The following is a 17,193-nucleotide window of genomic DNA, read 5'->3' as shown; positions in this document are numbered from 1 at the left end:
AAATATACTGAAACTAAAATTCGCCTTTTAGAATTAAATCAAAACAGTTGTATAGACTTCCAATTACGAAAAAAAAATAGTTACTGAATTTTTATAGTTACAAATCCTCACTGAAGCTTGAAGCCAGGAACAATGGCATTACTCATTAAGTTGTGTTAATAATAATTAATCATATAGCATTAACACCTCTCTATCTTACAGTGATCTTAGTATTCCCCGCCAACGACTCGTGCGTACTGATGTGTTCGCAAGTGCTAGCCCTGGTGTCGTGGTCGGGCTTCGCCCTACAAGAGCTGGACGCGCAGCGACACCGCGTGCCCGCCCTGCCGCTCAGCGTCACTGTGAGGACCGCCCTGCCCTTTACTGCCAACGGGTACTGGGCCACTAGTCCCAATGCTGAACATTCTCATATAGGTATGTGACTATGTACCAATGTTACTAGTGCTAATATTGGCCTCATCGCATATCGTAATCAATGCCGATATTAGGCTTTTCGCTTCCATCTGCTGCTAGCCACATTTTTTGAACGTGTCTTAATACTGAGTTCATTTTGAATTTGAAATATTTTTTCTCATCCTTTACTTTGAATAAACTTGACTTGTTAGAGTTAGCAGCCTACTATCAATAGGCAAATGTAATTATTACCTGTTATGTGGATATCTTTCGTATGCAATTCACATTATTTCAGGTATATCGTCCAAAGTTGTGTGGAGTTATGTTCATACATATTTTAGTGTAATATTGGTTAAGTTAGTTTTTGCTACAAATGGAACTTCCAATTCCATACAAATTCGATTATCGAAATCACCCAAATCACGTTAATTTTAGTTTTTATTCAAATAGCAATTCATACCTTTACGGATAATACGTTGGTTTCGACAAGATAAAATGTAGCATTCATAAAAAATGGAAAGTCCGAACATCCAGTGAGCTATTTAACATGTTTCTATTAGCGTATTTTAAATAACCTCTTGTGATGTCAGCGACCACACAAAAAAAAAAAAATTTTCACTGCGAAATTCCTGGATTCCTGGTCTGAATTGGTGACATATAAAGAGTTTTTTGTTGTACATCCCATCTAGTCGTACCCGTAGTTGTCATATTATATTCTACATTCTACATTCATTTTAAGTGACTGTTATCACTTCTACCCATTTTTATTACCCAGTAAATATTTCACTTCTACAAATAAACTTGCCTGTTGACTGAATGATTTATTTAATTTATGCGCTATCCCAGACGCTTAAAACTTCTGGAGAATATTTAAATATGTTTACTGTCTAGTTTACTACTGACGCTAAACGAATGCATGCAAATTTGCAACTACTAGAAATGAATATAAAAACAATGTTTAAAAATCATTGTGCGTTTCTTGTTCATGCTAAACGATCTCAAGGACAAATTCAAGTTTCCTTTTTAGATCGTTTATAGTTCTTGTTAAGTTTGCAAATTCGTAGTACTTACATTTTTGTCTTCAATAAATTGCGGTTTTAAATGACTGGCTTCCTGTGTATGATTGAGCTGAATTATGATTTTTAACTTAATTACGAATTTGTACTTCTACTGTTTCAATCTTAAAGGCTTATGGATAATATAATGCATGCAGTGTATTTCAAATATGAAAATGTGTTAATATGACAAATTAATTTCTTATGACGCTCCCTGCACAAATTAAGAAGTAGGTAAAACAATATCTTTTCAAAACTGCACATTAGGTATTGACGACAACTACAATCTATAAAATTACATGCAAAACATAATTTTGAACCACAGATGATTAGAAATACGCTAATTCATCGTTACACACATATTTTTTATGCATTTAATTTCAAATTGCCCCATTATTTTTAACTTATTGTGACGGTTATTGTAGATAATAACAACTGTGTACGTTGATAAAAGAACTGTGTAGTTGAATATTAGGTAAAGTATCTAAATAAATGACGCATAATATGATACTTTTTCTAGTAACAAAGAGAGGGAAAACCAGTAGCATATTTAGTACTTATCATTGAATTTCACATTAAACTAATGTTGTAACCGTCTCACGTAGTTTATTATGAAAGCATTCCCTAATAATAACTGAACACTTTACAAATCTTCAATACGATTCAATTTTTTTGGTGCAGAATGGCTTTTGGCTGATGAGGAATGGCGGTCAGCGATCCGGGTTCGCTGGTGGTGTGCCAACTCTGGCCGCTCTCGACTCCTGACTGAAGCCCCACCGGTGTCGCCACTAGCGCTAAGGCCCGCCCCTAGAGACCTCGACGCACTGAGAGCCGCCTGCCCTATCTTCAGCTGCACTAAAGCCCTCCTTAGCCTACAGAATGCTACATCACACAGACAAGTTACCGAAGCGCTTTATAAATTGGAGAGGTAACTCAAGATGATAAACTGAAAGAAATTTATTTTTAAATTTATTCAGTCAATTTAAACAATGCAATGTCAAATTGTATTTAAAATAATTTTGGTAGGGAGGAGGGGGGGAGGGTCATTTAAAGGGTTACGTACAAACGGATGGGCGGATTATCTTTAATATTATATTTATGAAGCAACTCTTAAGGTGGACGATGACGCGCGCAGCACTAGTTTGTAGTCAGATGGTGTTATGACGCACAACTTTGTACCAAAATCGCTCGACGGTACTCCATGACACTTATATCGATGGAATATTTATCGGACGTTGTGCAGTACTTTTCTCAATACTCTGTTAAAGAAATCTTTATTGCTCTGATACATTTTTTGCATCAGATATTGCACCTTGTTAGTGGTACACATCAAAAGTCATTTATTCAAATTAGGCTACCAAGTAGTGCTTTTTGAAGGTCATATTTCATTGGACAGCATCTAGTTTCGCCTACCCTTCACCTTTTGCTGTGGAAGAAGAAAGGGCGCAACAAACTTTGTTCTTTTGTTTCATTCTGATGGTGATGTTATTATTATTTTTAGCTACGTTTATTTAGTACCCTTATCGAGTGCAAGTAGAAAGGAGTTTAGTTCGTTGCCATGGCAACACACGCGAAGATTCCTGGATTCACCTCCTGCCTCGACTCGCGACACCGCACTGCTTTGCACCCTATTGCACTTCGTCGTCATGTATATGGATAATGTTCCGAATGAGGGTAAGTATCATTTAACATTTAACAATGTTAAATATTTGTGTTATGTGGCGTAAAACTCTTTGTAAACTAAAACTCATAACTTTCCAATAGGCACGATGACAGTATCAGAAAAATCGTTTTAGTACACAGACAATTTACCACTTGTATTATTGCCTTTATCTAAAAAATAAGCATTTTCAAGTCTGTATAAATGTTTAGAAAATTGCTTGGACTTTCCCAAAATTTATGTACAAAAGTGATGACACGCTTAAGCTCTGATCACTGTAACGTGAATAATTTATGTTTGCGGGGTAAAAGAAATAATATCTATCCGTCAAATTGTTATTCATTAAACTTTTAGTGTAGTCTCCTCCAAATTAGTTTGTTTTTGGAAAACGACGTACTGATTATTATTTTTTTGTCTTTTTTTTCAAGATGGTACTATGAACTGGATAAAATCATCATTTATTGGAAACAACGCCCACATAATTTCGTTACTGAGTCGAGACGAGTTCTATCTTCAACAGTCGGTCCAGGAAGCCATTGAAGTCACCCAGTTACACATACATATAGTGAAGGTGTTACTACGATGTATAATGATGTTAGAAAACTGGGAAGACTACGACAGCCTCAAGTTAGAAAGTTTACTCAAAATATTACTAGCCTGTTTGGAGAAGATCGACTTGAGAAATTTTCATATTCTAGGTAAGCTTTTTTCTAATCTGCCTGCACCGATAGCCGAATGGTATGTCAGCACGCCAAGCTAAGCGTGACGTGCGTGGGTTCGATCCCCGCTTGGGACAAGCATTTGTGTGATTCATGAATGCTTGTTCTGAGGGTTGTTTTGTGACTTTAAAATAATGTTTGTGAAAACCCCCCGGCACAAGGGTTAAATTAAATCCTTTAATGCGGGAGTCTTTCTTTTTCAATCCATCTATAGTATACATTTTATTTGTACTTATGAGAATTCTTAACATGGATATATATTGTTGACTCATTTTTATGACACTGAATACTGTTAAGTAGTAAAACACATAGAGTGACCATAGACGATAGTACAAGTTAAGTAATTCGTATTATAGAGAGATCTGAATTTGTGCTTGTAAGACGGGCGATGTTGCATAATCCTTTGAAATGTTGGTCAAACTTCAATACAATTATCGATATAAATATGAAATAAAAGCTCATTTATCCTCAATAACTGTCGCGTTACGCATATCAAATTGATTGATAAGATCACACGTCCTTGTTTTACGAATTCATGGGCGTGTAAAAATTTATGCATCACAGTGCTCTGATAAGAAGTATGGGGAACAGGACATCAGTTCCTGGTACGGAAATGCGTAGTGATTTCTTTTTACCAATAGAATCACTTGTTCAAGCATAAAACACTTCTACTTATAAAGCAACGTCCTCCAGCTACTTATATTATAAACGCGAAAGTTTGTATGTATGGATGTTTGTTCCTCCTTCAACCAAAAAACAATGAACGGACATAGACAAAACTTTGAACACAGAAGCATAAGCAGGATTAACACATAGGATAGTTTTTAACAACATCATTTTCTATTTGTAGCGGGCGGGCAACAGCTAGTATAGAAATAATTCAATAAGGATATGTTTTTAGGATATCTAAACGAGTTGATGCGCTGTATAAGATACGCTCTTAACTCCCGTTACTGTAAGCTGTCTGAAGATACCCTACTGCATAGTTTGCGACTAGTCACGAGGACGTTAAGTGGGTGTGCCTCGGGCGGTGGGTGTAAAGGTCAAGCGTGTAGGCTAGATGCTGTCCTGTCGTTGTTGGCGCTGTTGAAGCAAATACACGATGAGGCTATACCAGTTCAGGTAAGCTATTTCTGAATTTTCTTTCGATATAGAAAAAATACTTGTTGATTTTTCGTGGTTATCTGGTACTCATTTGCTGTATATGTATGTTTTGTTACAGGGTTTGATTTAGTTTTTTTCTGGTATTCAGTTTGTATACTGTTTTGTGCCAAAATATTTAGTTATTATTTCTTTTTGGTGTATAGTATTCGGACTTGGAACTCTACATACTATTCCCGCATTCTAATTTCCTGTTATCTTTTGATAGATCTCCCAATTGCATACAATTTGATAGTAAAATAGGGAGACTTGGTTAAGAGGGATACTTTTAATTGGCTGCACAGATTACCGGCTAGTATAGATCACCACGCAACGCCCTCCAGTGTTTGGCGTGTTCATATTCATGAAAGATTTTCATGTCTTGTGCATGACACTAAAAAGTTTGTGGAAACCCCCAAGACACAAGCATTACATTTCTCAGCGCGGGACTGTTAAAAATATTACATATACATGTAATATTGTTGTTTGTACTTAAACTATAAAAGTATTATTAAACGTATCGCAGTTGTAAACTTGAATCAATAACAATATCATTAATGGATAGTATTGAGTATTGTTTATGGCAGATAAAACCCGTTTATTATACGCGTACGTTAAGTCTGAATGACGTTACGCCGTGCCTTCGTATTTCTTTTATCTTAATACGTTGAAGATGTCATGTAGATGATAAAATATGTGTAATTGTTTACAGAGCAAATTAATACTCACATAAACGTGTAGGGCTGTTTGTACATTTTATTACAAAATATAATAGTATTTCATGTTGTTTATTGGCCCCGTTTGAATTTTATAATTATATCAAGGCTATATTTTTCCTAATTATATTATAGTCATAAAAACAATTATTTAATTTTGTATGCACTACCAGCCCACCAACATATCTGCAGCCTGTAGCAGTAATTTATACTGATCATAAAAGACTACTTGCACCCGCTTACTCCCAAATCATTATGAGCACTGGTAAAAAAAATAGTTAGTACGCTAATTTCATGCGAAACATTATCGAAATCTGTTAAGCCACTTAAGCGTAAAATGTAACAAACACACTCCCACATTCGGTTTCATACAATCTAATTCTCTTTAACGCAAAGAGATTCGTCGCCAGATTTCTGATTAAATATTATGTTTACTACCAATAATGGAAAATCTACATGTTATGTGCTAATGACCAATAATGGAAATTATATATTTGTTATTAGCGATGGAGCGAAACCTTCAACAGCGATGTGGTACGTCTAATAGTGAAGTGCACGAGCGGCGCCCGCCCCGAGCTCCGCGCCGCCGCCTTGCAGGTCGTTGTAGCGTTAGCACACTACGCGCAACTGATGCCGCACTTGATGCAAGGTAACATTTTTATACTAGATAATATCTGGATTTGATCCAGAACGCAGTAATTCCCAAAACTTTTAGACTCCTAAAGAGGTACAGTCAGCAACATAGTTAGTGGTTCGAGCTTTGTGTCTTAATTCAACTGAAAACTCAATGTAAATCAATGCTCGAATAACGACGAAGCGATATTTGTACAAGTACCCATTTGTGATTTACACGGGTATTGACTAATTTCATGATTGGATTATTTATCTACAAAAAAAATGCTAATCGATTATAATTTAACTCTTGACTGTGTTTCTCGTTTACCTGTTATTTACTTTCTTATAATACTTGATTGTCTTGATAAGGCTTTTTCACAAGATCTCCGTTCTTACTACTAAGAATAGATCCACCTTTCAAAAATGTTATTATCCTTCATGTATTTCGTAGCTATACAACATTCGTCGCTGTCGCAGTTCGCGGTGAATATATTTTGTCAACGCGGAGAGGCGAATGTGGTGCGTGCCGCCGCCGCTGACCTGCTCGCGTCTATTGCTTCAAGAGCTTCACCGCGATCTGATGTAAGCACTATATCTTATAAATATTTTATTTATAATGCATATTTTACGCAGTAAAACAGCAAGACTGAAATAACATTAATTTGAGACAACTTAAAGCGGTGTTGCTTATGCTGTAGAAGTGAGACGCGCATAACAAGCGGGATATAGTGCCATCTCGCTTCTACGACTATAACCACCTTACTTTCATATCTCATAGTACAGGATCAACTTGAAACTTTGTCCTAGTTTAAGATGTTGATTTGTATTTGCAACAGTCATCATCGGCCTAGCCTTTTCCCAACTATTTTGGGATCGGCTACCATTCTAACCGGTTTTAGCTAACTTAACTTAGCTTTGACTGTCAAAGATGTAGGAATAACAGCCGGGACCCACAATTGAACGTGCCTTCCGAAACACGGAGGAACTCTCTCTGACAAAGATGGTCACCCATCTACGGACCAACCGCGTCAAGCATAGCTTAACCTGTGATCCAATCACTTATGCGGTTGTAGCTTAGCCACGAGCTCCTCCTCCTTGTATTTGCAACAGTGATTTGTAATATTATGACTTACATTAATTCACTAAGTAACATAATACCCGTTTGTCTATTACATGGTTAAGGTAACTATCTAAAGTATCCAATATCTAGGTCAATCTGTGTGATTAATTTATTCATTTTCATTCTCATGTACATTTGTCAATTTTAAACTCTTAAATCGATTGCGAATCGATTTAATTATGACCTGCCAACATACCTACGTATTCGCGTGTACAGTACAGTGTACATAAAGGTCGCATAAAAAACTATTAGAATTCCGTTCGGTATTTATTTTTTTATGTAAAGCTCTATACTAAAACCTTGATATTATATTTTTTCATTTCACGCATCAAATAATATAATCACTTGGTTATATTATAAAGCTACAAAACCACATGTTTCTATTAAAGATAACGCTGTGAGTTTGTTTAAAATTATTGATTTGAACTTTATATTTGTTTTGACATTCTTTTCTCGGAAAATACCTTTTTTCACACACTCTTGGTTCTCTATAATGATGTTATCCAATCTAGGACAGAGTTGTTGATTAAACTTAGGTTATTTATCTAAATATTTTGAAAGAACTGTTTTATTTTAAATCTTACGTCTAACGTCATGCTAAGTTCAGTTTTTTTTTTATTACATATTATACTAGAAACTTTCTTACTAAAAAGGGGGTTCCATTAACACATTACCAACGATAGGTAAAAAATATTTTTATAAATATCTTATTGCATCATCATGCTTAAACAATTAGTATTCTTCTTAAACAAATACCGCTGCGTGAAATAAAGTATCTATTCATGGCAAGCTAAACATTAAGCACGCGCTTTATCGAGCTATAAATTACGTAGAGCAGTCGCGAATACGAATGGGACCACACGCAGTGGCTTGTGAAAATAGCATCAAGTTACCTCTTTTGGTATGTACTTTAAGAATATTGTAGTTTAAACTTCGTAGTTCGTAGCGTTAGTCACTGGGAAACATTATTAATCTTTAGCGACGCAGAGTGTAGTCAGCAAACCAGTATAATTGTATGATCAAAGTGTTAAGAAAAATAAGAAATTGTTATTAAATTAGAATTCATTTTGAATTGTGATTTAACTTGTTAAATATAGCTTATTGGTACACAAGATAAAGAAACTAGTAACAGTAATTATTTATTTATTTAATAACGCCTTAGTTACGCGTGTTTATGGGGATAGCCCGACTAGTTTCGGACCCTTTCGTCCTTAATCATGAACTGACGCGCGGTCGCTACTGCGGTTAGATTGAAACCGCCTTACGAAAGTTATTCTAATACAGATAATACTACTTCTCGTTAATTTGCCGTGTCATTCAATTATTTCCCCCATCATATAACTCATGTGATGTTCTATTTGTCCACTGAAGTTGAGTGTGCCACTAAAATAGAATAGGGTACACGTACTGTAAGTGGCACAATAATGTTCTTTATTTATGTTTTTGTTATTTCCTTAGGTGTCGTGTTTAATGGAGAAATGGACATTAATATATTGAGCACTTAAAGTCAAAAACTACTACGTCGTGACCCTTAAAACTCATGAATATTATGAATATGCATTCATTCGACCAGTAATTATTATTTACGTCTGCTAGTTTTGCTACGTTTTTAACTTCGATGCACGGTTAAAACGTTTATTTCTAAAATGTAATGTCATTCATGTAAATGAAGAATTCTTTATCGATAAAATGTAAGTCCAATTAATTTAATGGTTGATTGTAAACAGTTTAAATCGGAGGCGACTAATTGAGATGACCGCAAAAAGCGTATAATGTATTTGTTATTAGTATTCACGTATCGGAATACAATAGTCGGCGTAAGAATGGATAGGTGGATACATGCGAGTCACGGGCGCAGTACATCAACACACATGGCCTTGAGTGCATGGCGCGGCGCGGCGGCGGCCGCGCAGCCGCGTAGGGCTTATCTCGGCGTGCGGCGGCGATACGCCTCACTTGAGCAGTGACCGCCGCCGCACGCGCCCGCGCCCGCCGCCGGCACCTCCGCTAGCACTGACGCGCATGCTCGCACAACCGCCTTGTTTACATACGCACGAAATGCCGGCTCTTTAAATATACGACTTTGAACATCATTTAGATTCATAACTAAACAACGCAGTGGATTCTTTTATAAGTGCAAAAATGTCGCTCAGTGGTGTTTTATTAGTGATTTTAATATTATTGACTCTTTTACTAGCAGTATTCCACTATTCATCAAAAGGAAGAAAGTACTGGTTCTTCAGAAATGTACCTTACAGGGAACCGTGCCCGTTATTTGGAAATTTTGGCGCTACATTTACCATGAGAAAGAGCTATACAAGAATGCTTCAGTTTTTCTATGACAATTTCCGAGATAAGAAATATGTAGGATTATTTCAAGCTCGCAGACCTACTTTGATGATAATAGATTTGGACATGGCGAAAACTGTTTACTCGAAGGAGTTCCAGTGTTTCAGTGATCGCGTATCGGCATCTACAGACACTCAACGGGAACCTCTGCTTCGTAACTTAGCGAACATGAGTGGAGCTGAATGGAAGGCAATGCGACATATTGTGACACCAACGTTCTCATCAGCCAAGATGAAGGCTATGTTTCCGTTGATCGCTGACTGTGCTCAGACATTGAAGAATACAATGCTCAAAGAATCCGTAGATGAAGTGAATGTTCCTAGTTTAATGTCACGATTCACCACTGATGTAATCGGCAGCTGTGCGTTCGGAGTGGACCCGGGATCTCTCAAAAACCCCGAATCACCATTCCTGAAGATGTCACAAAAAATGTTTAAGATAGATCGAAGCACGGTGCTGAAACGTTACTGCCGCACATTCTTTCCCAGATTGTTTAAACTTTTGAACCTTAGATCTTATTCCGAAGACGTGGAGGCATTTTTCACTTCCATTATAAATCAAGTGTTGGCAGAAAGAAGGTCCGGAGTCCAAAGACATGACTTTTTGCAATTAATGTTAAATGAGCAAAATACAAATTCTTGTTTCCAAATGACAGATGCTTTAATAACTTCCAATTCGTTCATATTTATGTTGGCGGGCTTAGAAACATCGGCAACTACTTTGTCATTCTGTTTGTATGAGTTAGCAAGAGACCAAGACCTGCAAGAAGACGTAAGAAAAGAGATTATGGAATGCTTGGAGCGGCACAACGGTTTGAACTATGATGCGGTGATCGCGATGCACCTGGTGTACCGGGTGGTGGCAGAGACGCTGCGCATGCACCCGCCGACGCCCATGACCACGAGGCTCTGCACGGCTCCCTGCACGCTGGACGAACATCTAACTCTAAAGCTCAAGGATCCCGTGCTCATACCTATTCACTGCATCCAAAGAGATGCGCAACATTTTCCGGACCCTGACAAATTCAACCCCGAACGATTTGTGGACGATTTAAATCCTCCCGGTTTCATGGCTTACGGCGAAGGCCCGAGGAGTTGTCCTGGTAAGTTTATTGTTGACTACTCATGTTATGTAAACTTTTGCATATCGACAATGGGTAATTCTTTATTTATAGAAATAGCAGTGATATTATTGCAAGGCACCGGCGGGATTTTTTTGTCTAAACATTCTTTTGTTCCTATTGTGCTGATTCAAATACAAATATTTGAAGTTCTTTCATTGTTTCCAAAACTGGAGTATGTGTCTACATAAACAAAGCTAAGATCAAATACTCAGTAACTGAACACACATCTTGCGCGGATACTGATTCCGCAATTTCACAAGCCAACACTAGAAACCCGGTTTATTTAGCAAATCGTTTAAAATTCCCAAAGTCAGACTTGTTAATTGAAATACAAAATGCAAAAATGAAAAGACAAAAACAAACACGCGATAGCTTGAAGACGATACCTAAATATAATAGTGATAAGAGTGCAATTGATTAAAGTAATAAGTATGTGTGACGTAGGTGCGCGATTCGCTCAGCTGACGGTGGCAGCGGGGCTGGCCGCCATCCTCCCGACCTTCACCGTGGAGCCGTGTGAGCGCACCACGCCGCGCATCCAGTACGACCCACGCAGCGTCATGCTCAAGAACAAGGGAGGCATCTGGCTGCGATTTGCTCCCAAATAACACACATCTGTAAACTGTTCTCCATTAGGCAGTGTTAATCAAACTCTCATAGTCTTCTTAATTAATAACAATCATGTTTAGTTATTATGTGTCGTGTGAGAAATTCCCATCGATTTAGCTCAATGTTTGCTCCGTCTACTGGACTAACAACCTGTTTTCACACAATCTGAATGTGGAATTGTTTACTTTTGCCTGAATATTTGCGGAGTATTGACTTCGCTACATTCTTATATGTAAAATAGTATTTGTGCGTTTGGTAGAATTCGTTCAGAACCTAAGCGTGTAACCGGTCTCGCATCTGCCAAGCACAAACAATGAGGCATTATAAGACTTAATATTTAATAACGACGACCTCCGTGGTCGAGTGGCGTACGCACCGGTTTCAAGGTGTCGCTAGCTCTGAGGTCCCGGGTTCGATCCCCGGTCGGGTCAATGTAAAAATTCACATTTCTACATTGCCTCGGGTCTGGGTGTTTGTGGTACCTTCGTTGTATCTGAATTCCATAACACAAGTGCTTTAGCAACTTACTTTGGGTTCAGAACAATTGTATGTGATGTTGTCCGCATTTATTTATTTATTTATTTATTATTATATTTAACCATAAATCTTAATGAATACTAGATTATTAGTAAGCGTGTATGCATTTTAGTATCATGTGATTTTTAACGAGTGCATGTTGTGTACAGAAAGAATTCTCTTATTTATTTTATGTTAGTATTTAGTTTTAACTTTTTTGAACCATGTTCTTGCAGTAGCCCATTTAAGTAAAGGTTGTACTTACTGTACCCGTACTTTGGATTATTTTTATTTTTTTCGTTCCAATTAAAACCTTTTGTTGGCCATTATCTAGCCTGCCATCAAGCTTTTACGTACTCGAAATACCAATACAATGAATTACGTACCTTATTCCTAGAAAACACGTTGTTTGATAACTGTATTACAAATATATTTAATATATCATTGTGTTTTGTTTATAACGCGTGAATCATGCGGATGCAGTTATCGTAAACCATTCTATTATTTCTATTGTTTTGGGTCACAAATGGTACAACGAGATGAAGCTGATTTATAAACATTGTTTTTGTAACGTTTTCCTTATTTAACGTCACTGGTAAACATACATAAAACAATTAATATGAATATGATTTTCTTAGACTACATTTTACCTACTGATATTTAAGCCGATAATTAACATTAAAAGTATAAAATAACTATAAAAATAAGATCGTGATTAAGATCTTATTAAACTGGTTTACAATACGTTGTTTTCGTGCAATTCGATCGAGCAGCTAATTGATACGTTGCACCAATATCACTTAACTCAGCCAACTATTAATTATGTGTGTATCGATCCGCAGAACCGTTATTATCAATCACTTGTATCAGCAAACAATAACTCGAGACTAAACATGGTAGTAGAAGGCCTACCGACAAGTCTTCAACTAATACTGCACTTGTGGAAACGGGACAGCGCATTAAACGGAGTATAGCGCCATCTCTTTTCCACGCCTGCAATAATGTTCCTTTAAGACGAAGTGGTAGGCCTACAGGAGTTAATTGGTCGTGTAATTGCATTAAATATTGATCGACAACAGAGGGGGGGCTTTTTTGTTGGACTTTGGCTTGTATGAACTCGAATATCGAGTATTTATACTTTGCCGGTTTGCAAACTTTTTTGTTGTTATCTATTATGATCATTTTTTTATTCTGCGTTCTGGTATATCATTAGATACGCTAGAACAGGTTATAATGCTGAGCATTATTGGTGAAACCATTATACTTTAAATAAATTATAGATATTGTTTACAGAGGCTTGGATTTCAATTTTAAAGCTAACATCCATGTGCCTTACTGTTCAAGTGATAAGGTTGATTTTCCTTATCACGTTTTTTCTCACCGACGTGTGGTCCACCATGCAAACATTTACTGGGAACTAATATGTAACTCTATTTGCTTAGTGAGATAACACATATAAATGTAGGTGCGTCAGCCAATCTGGCGCTTGCAATCTGCTTGCGAGTGCCAACTTTTGCCACCTAGCTCGCGATGTTACTAACTTATTCCTAAATCCTACTGAGTAATGGTTAATTTGCAATAAAAATGCTATTTATTAACGTGAAAAACGATTGTTTGTGTCTTTACACTTTGCATGTGTTGGATAATATCGCGGATAGCGATAACAATCAATGATTATCAGTACCATGTTCCGTGGATAGAAAATGTATTATTTCTCTTATCGTATATGAAGCAAAAAGATGTAAAAGCAAATGGACCTTAAGGGACTAATAAAATACTTGTGTTTATACTCCTTTTGACCATTTAAAATTGTAGTATGAACAACATGAAAATGTTTTTTTTCTATGATTTGCTTTACCTAATGTTAAATGGGCTCTATTTAGTGTTGTACCTATATTCTGTATATTTGCAGTATTATGTTGTTAGTTTATAATATAGAAATGAAAACCGCACAATGTGTTATATTTAACTTTCCTTCTCCACATAAATATGCCTCCATTAAATATCCTCTTACTTATCAAGGTATTGCACAGCATTTTAATTACATTTACAGTATTTAAAAATGTCAGAGATAAAATGTATTTAAGCAGTCTATTAAAAGTTAATGGACAATTCGTTTTATGGAATGTAAACCCTTTAAGATTACTTGCGCAGATAATTACTTGATATACCAGCACAAAGTTGTATTGAAATTAATTATCTTGTCTTAATTAGCACGTGTGGGAGAGGTGTTATATTTTTAATACACTTTAGTACCTCAGTAGATGCCAGGATGCCGTTGGTGACATTTTACTCACATTTTTTACTGTCGCTAAACGGTTTTGCTTAAAATATATAAATATCGAATTTTTCATTCTTATATCAATTAAATTTTTTATGTATTGGAGTTTAAATTTGATAATTACTTCATTGATTGGATGTTTATTTTTGGTTGCGCCAGTTTCATTATGATAACCTACAATACAAATGCCTAAATTGCATTTATCACGTTTTGTATCGTATGATTCTTTTTGATATCTATTGCAATAAATGTTGACACTCGTTCCAGATTTTGGAGTGCGATGTTCTAGAACAGCTCAACGAAAATAACTTCTCAGAGAACTGTTTGGAAATACTCGTCGACTTCTGCAACGCTAAAGATTATAAACAATCATTTGGTTAGTACTCTTTTTATTTTTAGTTTCTGTCAATCAGGTGTCTAACCCGGTATCTGACTTGCAATATGTTATCGGACACGTATATCGCCTTATATAAGATTAGATTTAATAGGTAAAACCTTACGTCAGTTGCAAACATGAAAAACTGAGTTCTATATAACGGTAATGGTGAAGTCATCACTTATGTATTTTCTTTAATATGAAATGACAGGTATTATCAGAAAGACGATAAAAAACCTTAAGACAGTAACGCCACAAGAATGTTAATCATATTGAGTATTTAATCATAATTTATCAATAGCGAACTGATGTAACGATTAATGTATTATTGTGATAAAAGTAATTGATAACGATTAGTTTGTTTATATTTCTAGAAGCGAATGTGTCGCTAGGTCTGTTGGAGCGTCGGAGTGAGTTGGAGGTGCGTGCGCGCAAAAGTGGGGAGGAGTGGTACGAGCCGCTGTCGCAGGCGTCCCGCCCCCCGCCCACTCCCGCATTGCTCACCGCAGTCGCGGACGCGCTGCACAATGTTAGCGCCTTCAACAACTGTCCCGTCCTGGACTGGAATGAAGAAGGACTTTACAGACTTTTGTTCAGGTACTAAATGCTGAAGTTTAAAGGTGTTCAAAAGTTAGTTCGGAATATGTTCATTCAAAAATTATCGGAATATCATTGACTAGTTAATTCAACGGAATTAACTTTACTATAATGTTACATATTGAAAAGACTAGTAACAAATCGAATTCTTATTATTTAAATTATTTTTTTATGTCTGACGTACCCCTGCGCAGGCAGGTCATCTCATCTGCGGACAAATAATAAATAGTTTTATTTTATGTTCACAGTGTCATCACTTATTTAGATAATCTTGCATCTCACTCTGTTCGTAGTACCTACTACGTAATATCGTATATCTAATAGCACTTCAGATATAAATTCCATTCTAAGTAATCTTCAGTTACATTGAATTCAAATCCTAAGAAATGAATTGCCGATACAAAAGTGTTTTGTTTTTGAAGTGGTTCGAGATCAATTTTCAGATAGTATGATTTCTTCAAAATCATAAATATTTACCTTTTATTTACCTATTTCGTTTGTCTTTATTAGGGTTTCGAACCCAAAGGTAAACAAAGATATTATTGACGTCCCGCTGTCTGTTCGCCCGTCCATCATGAAACTTGATAGGCAGACAGTTGACATTTTCAATGATGATGTATTTCTGTTGCCGATATAACAACAAATACTAAAAATCAAGTTCCATGCTCCACAAAGCCTGTTACGGTCATATTTTTTTTGATTTCAGTTAATTTGATTTTCTTTAGCCTATTTATACAGAACCTCTCTCAGTGTCACGACAGAATCAACTTTGGAAATAGTTAACTAGCAGTTGCCCGCGACTTCGTCCCCGTGGGTAGAAGATATAAGTTATAATTTAGGTATACCTGCCCGGTTTTTTTCACATTTTCCATTGTATCTTAGCTCCTATTAGTCGCAGCGTCATGGTTTATACCCTAAAGCCTTCCTCGATGAATGGTCTATTCAACACAAAAAGAATTTTTCAATTTGGACCAGTAGTTCCTGAGATTAGCGCGTTCAAACAAGCAAACAAACTCTTCAGCTTTATATATTAGTATAGATATGTAGCCTATGACGCTCACAAACAATGTGCCTTTCTATAGGTAGTATTATTGATATCATCGTTTCAGGAGTTTCTGAGATCAACTACTGCAAGACGTAACAAATCATATAATGTTAGTATAGTAAGATTTCATAAACATTAAACTGTAAATAAGAAATCTTTTACATTACAAACACTTTGCCTGGTAAAGAATAGTGATCAAAGTTCTAAAGCGACACTATTGTTGCACTAACAATAAATCTGTTTTCGAACAATACAATAAGCGATTTCTATAAATTGAATCCGTCACTTTTATTAGCAGTTCATTCCGTACTTGTATACTTCCGTTAAAAGTAATCATATCTATTTTTAGACACCGTAATGTATGCCTCTTTAACTTTAAATCACTACATAAATTTATCTTGAAGGATATTTTTTATTTTTAAGTCTAAAGTAATTAGTTGTAATCGTTTCAACCAGTCCAAACCTGTTTTGTAGACCGTACATCAACGCGCTAAGTTGTGGAGCTATTAGCACTTAATAAGTTCTCGCCCCCTTCACACGCCTTGAGGATTGAACAGGCTCTGTAATCTTAATATACCAATTATAATTATCTGTTTTCATGTATTTCTTATTATTTTAAAATGTTACTTGTTGACTTGAATAAAAGTGCAGCTTTGAGGTGCTGTATTTCATCGTGTGCCGGTAATTAATAACGAAAAATAATTGAGCTACAATACTTACTTTTTTATTGGTAAAATTAGGGTTTAAATCCTTCGTATACATTTTGATTTCATATCTATTTGAAAGAGTTTTATGAATCGTGGTAGCTTGCTCTGTATTATTTTGTTGAGCTCAAAATCGAAGTATAAATAGGAACTTAGGAGCCGCTTACCTATTGTT

At 36.2% G+C, this 17,193-nt stretch overlaps 2 protein-coding genes across 2 annotated transcripts in view; both read left to right on the top strand.

The window, feature by feature from the left end:
• The window catches only part of LOC113507023 (rotatin-like), a 33,715-nt gene that overhangs the window by 7,103 nt on the left and 9,419 nt on the right, over positions 1-17,193 (top strand). The window contains exons 16-25 of the mRNA XM_026889879.1: positions 202-414; positions 2,130-2,376; positions 2,950-3,122; positions 3,537-3,806; positions 4,729-4,949; positions 6,188-6,332; positions 6,750-6,880; positions 14,564-14,672; positions 15,047-15,269; positions 15,780-15,795. Coding sequence (XP_026745680.1) covers positions 202-414; positions 2,130-2,376; positions 2,950-3,122; positions 3,537-3,806; positions 4,729-4,949; positions 6,188-6,332; positions 6,750-6,880; positions 14,564-14,672; positions 15,047-15,269; positions 15,780-15,795 — 1,748 coding nt within the window. The remainder of the gene's footprint in view (positions 1-201; positions 415-2,129; positions 2,377-2,949; positions 3,123-3,536; positions 3,807-4,728; positions 4,950-6,187; positions 6,333-6,749; positions 6,881-14,563; positions 14,673-15,046; positions 15,270-15,779; positions 15,796-17,193) is intronic.
• LOC113507020 (cytochrome P450 6a2-like) lies at positions 9,309-11,832 on the top strand. The gene is made up of 2 exons (XM_026889876.1): positions 9,309-10,869; positions 11,335-11,832. The coding sequence occupies exons 1-2, from the start codon at positions 9,561-9,563 to the stop codon at positions 11,496-11,498; spliced, it is 1,473 nt and encodes a 490-aa protein (XP_026745677.1). The 5' UTR covers positions 9,309-9,560; the 3' UTR covers positions 11,499-11,832.

The sequence above is a fragment of the Trichoplusia ni genome, unplaced genomic scaffold (assembly GCF_003590095.1).
Source record: "Trichoplusia ni isolate ovarian cell line Hi5 unplaced genomic scaffold, tn1 tig00000275, whole genome shotgun sequence".
Taxonomy (NCBI): Eukaryota; Metazoa; Arthropoda; class Insecta; order Lepidoptera; family Noctuidae; genus Trichoplusia; species Trichoplusia ni.
The sequence above is the reverse complement of the archived record's forward strand: the minus strand, read 5'-3'. Positions and strand labels throughout refer to the sequence as shown.

Bases quoted from the DNA above. Each gene is read 5' to 3' on its own strand.
- LOC113507020 (XM_026889876.1), top strand. From the start codon at position 9,561: ATGTCGCTCAGTGGTGTTTTATTAGTGATTTTAATATTATTGACTCTT. The intron at 10,870-11,334 runs GTAAGTTTATTG...TGTGTGACGTAG, and splicing joins AGGCCCGAGGAGTTGTCCTG to GTGCGCGATTCGCTCAGCTG.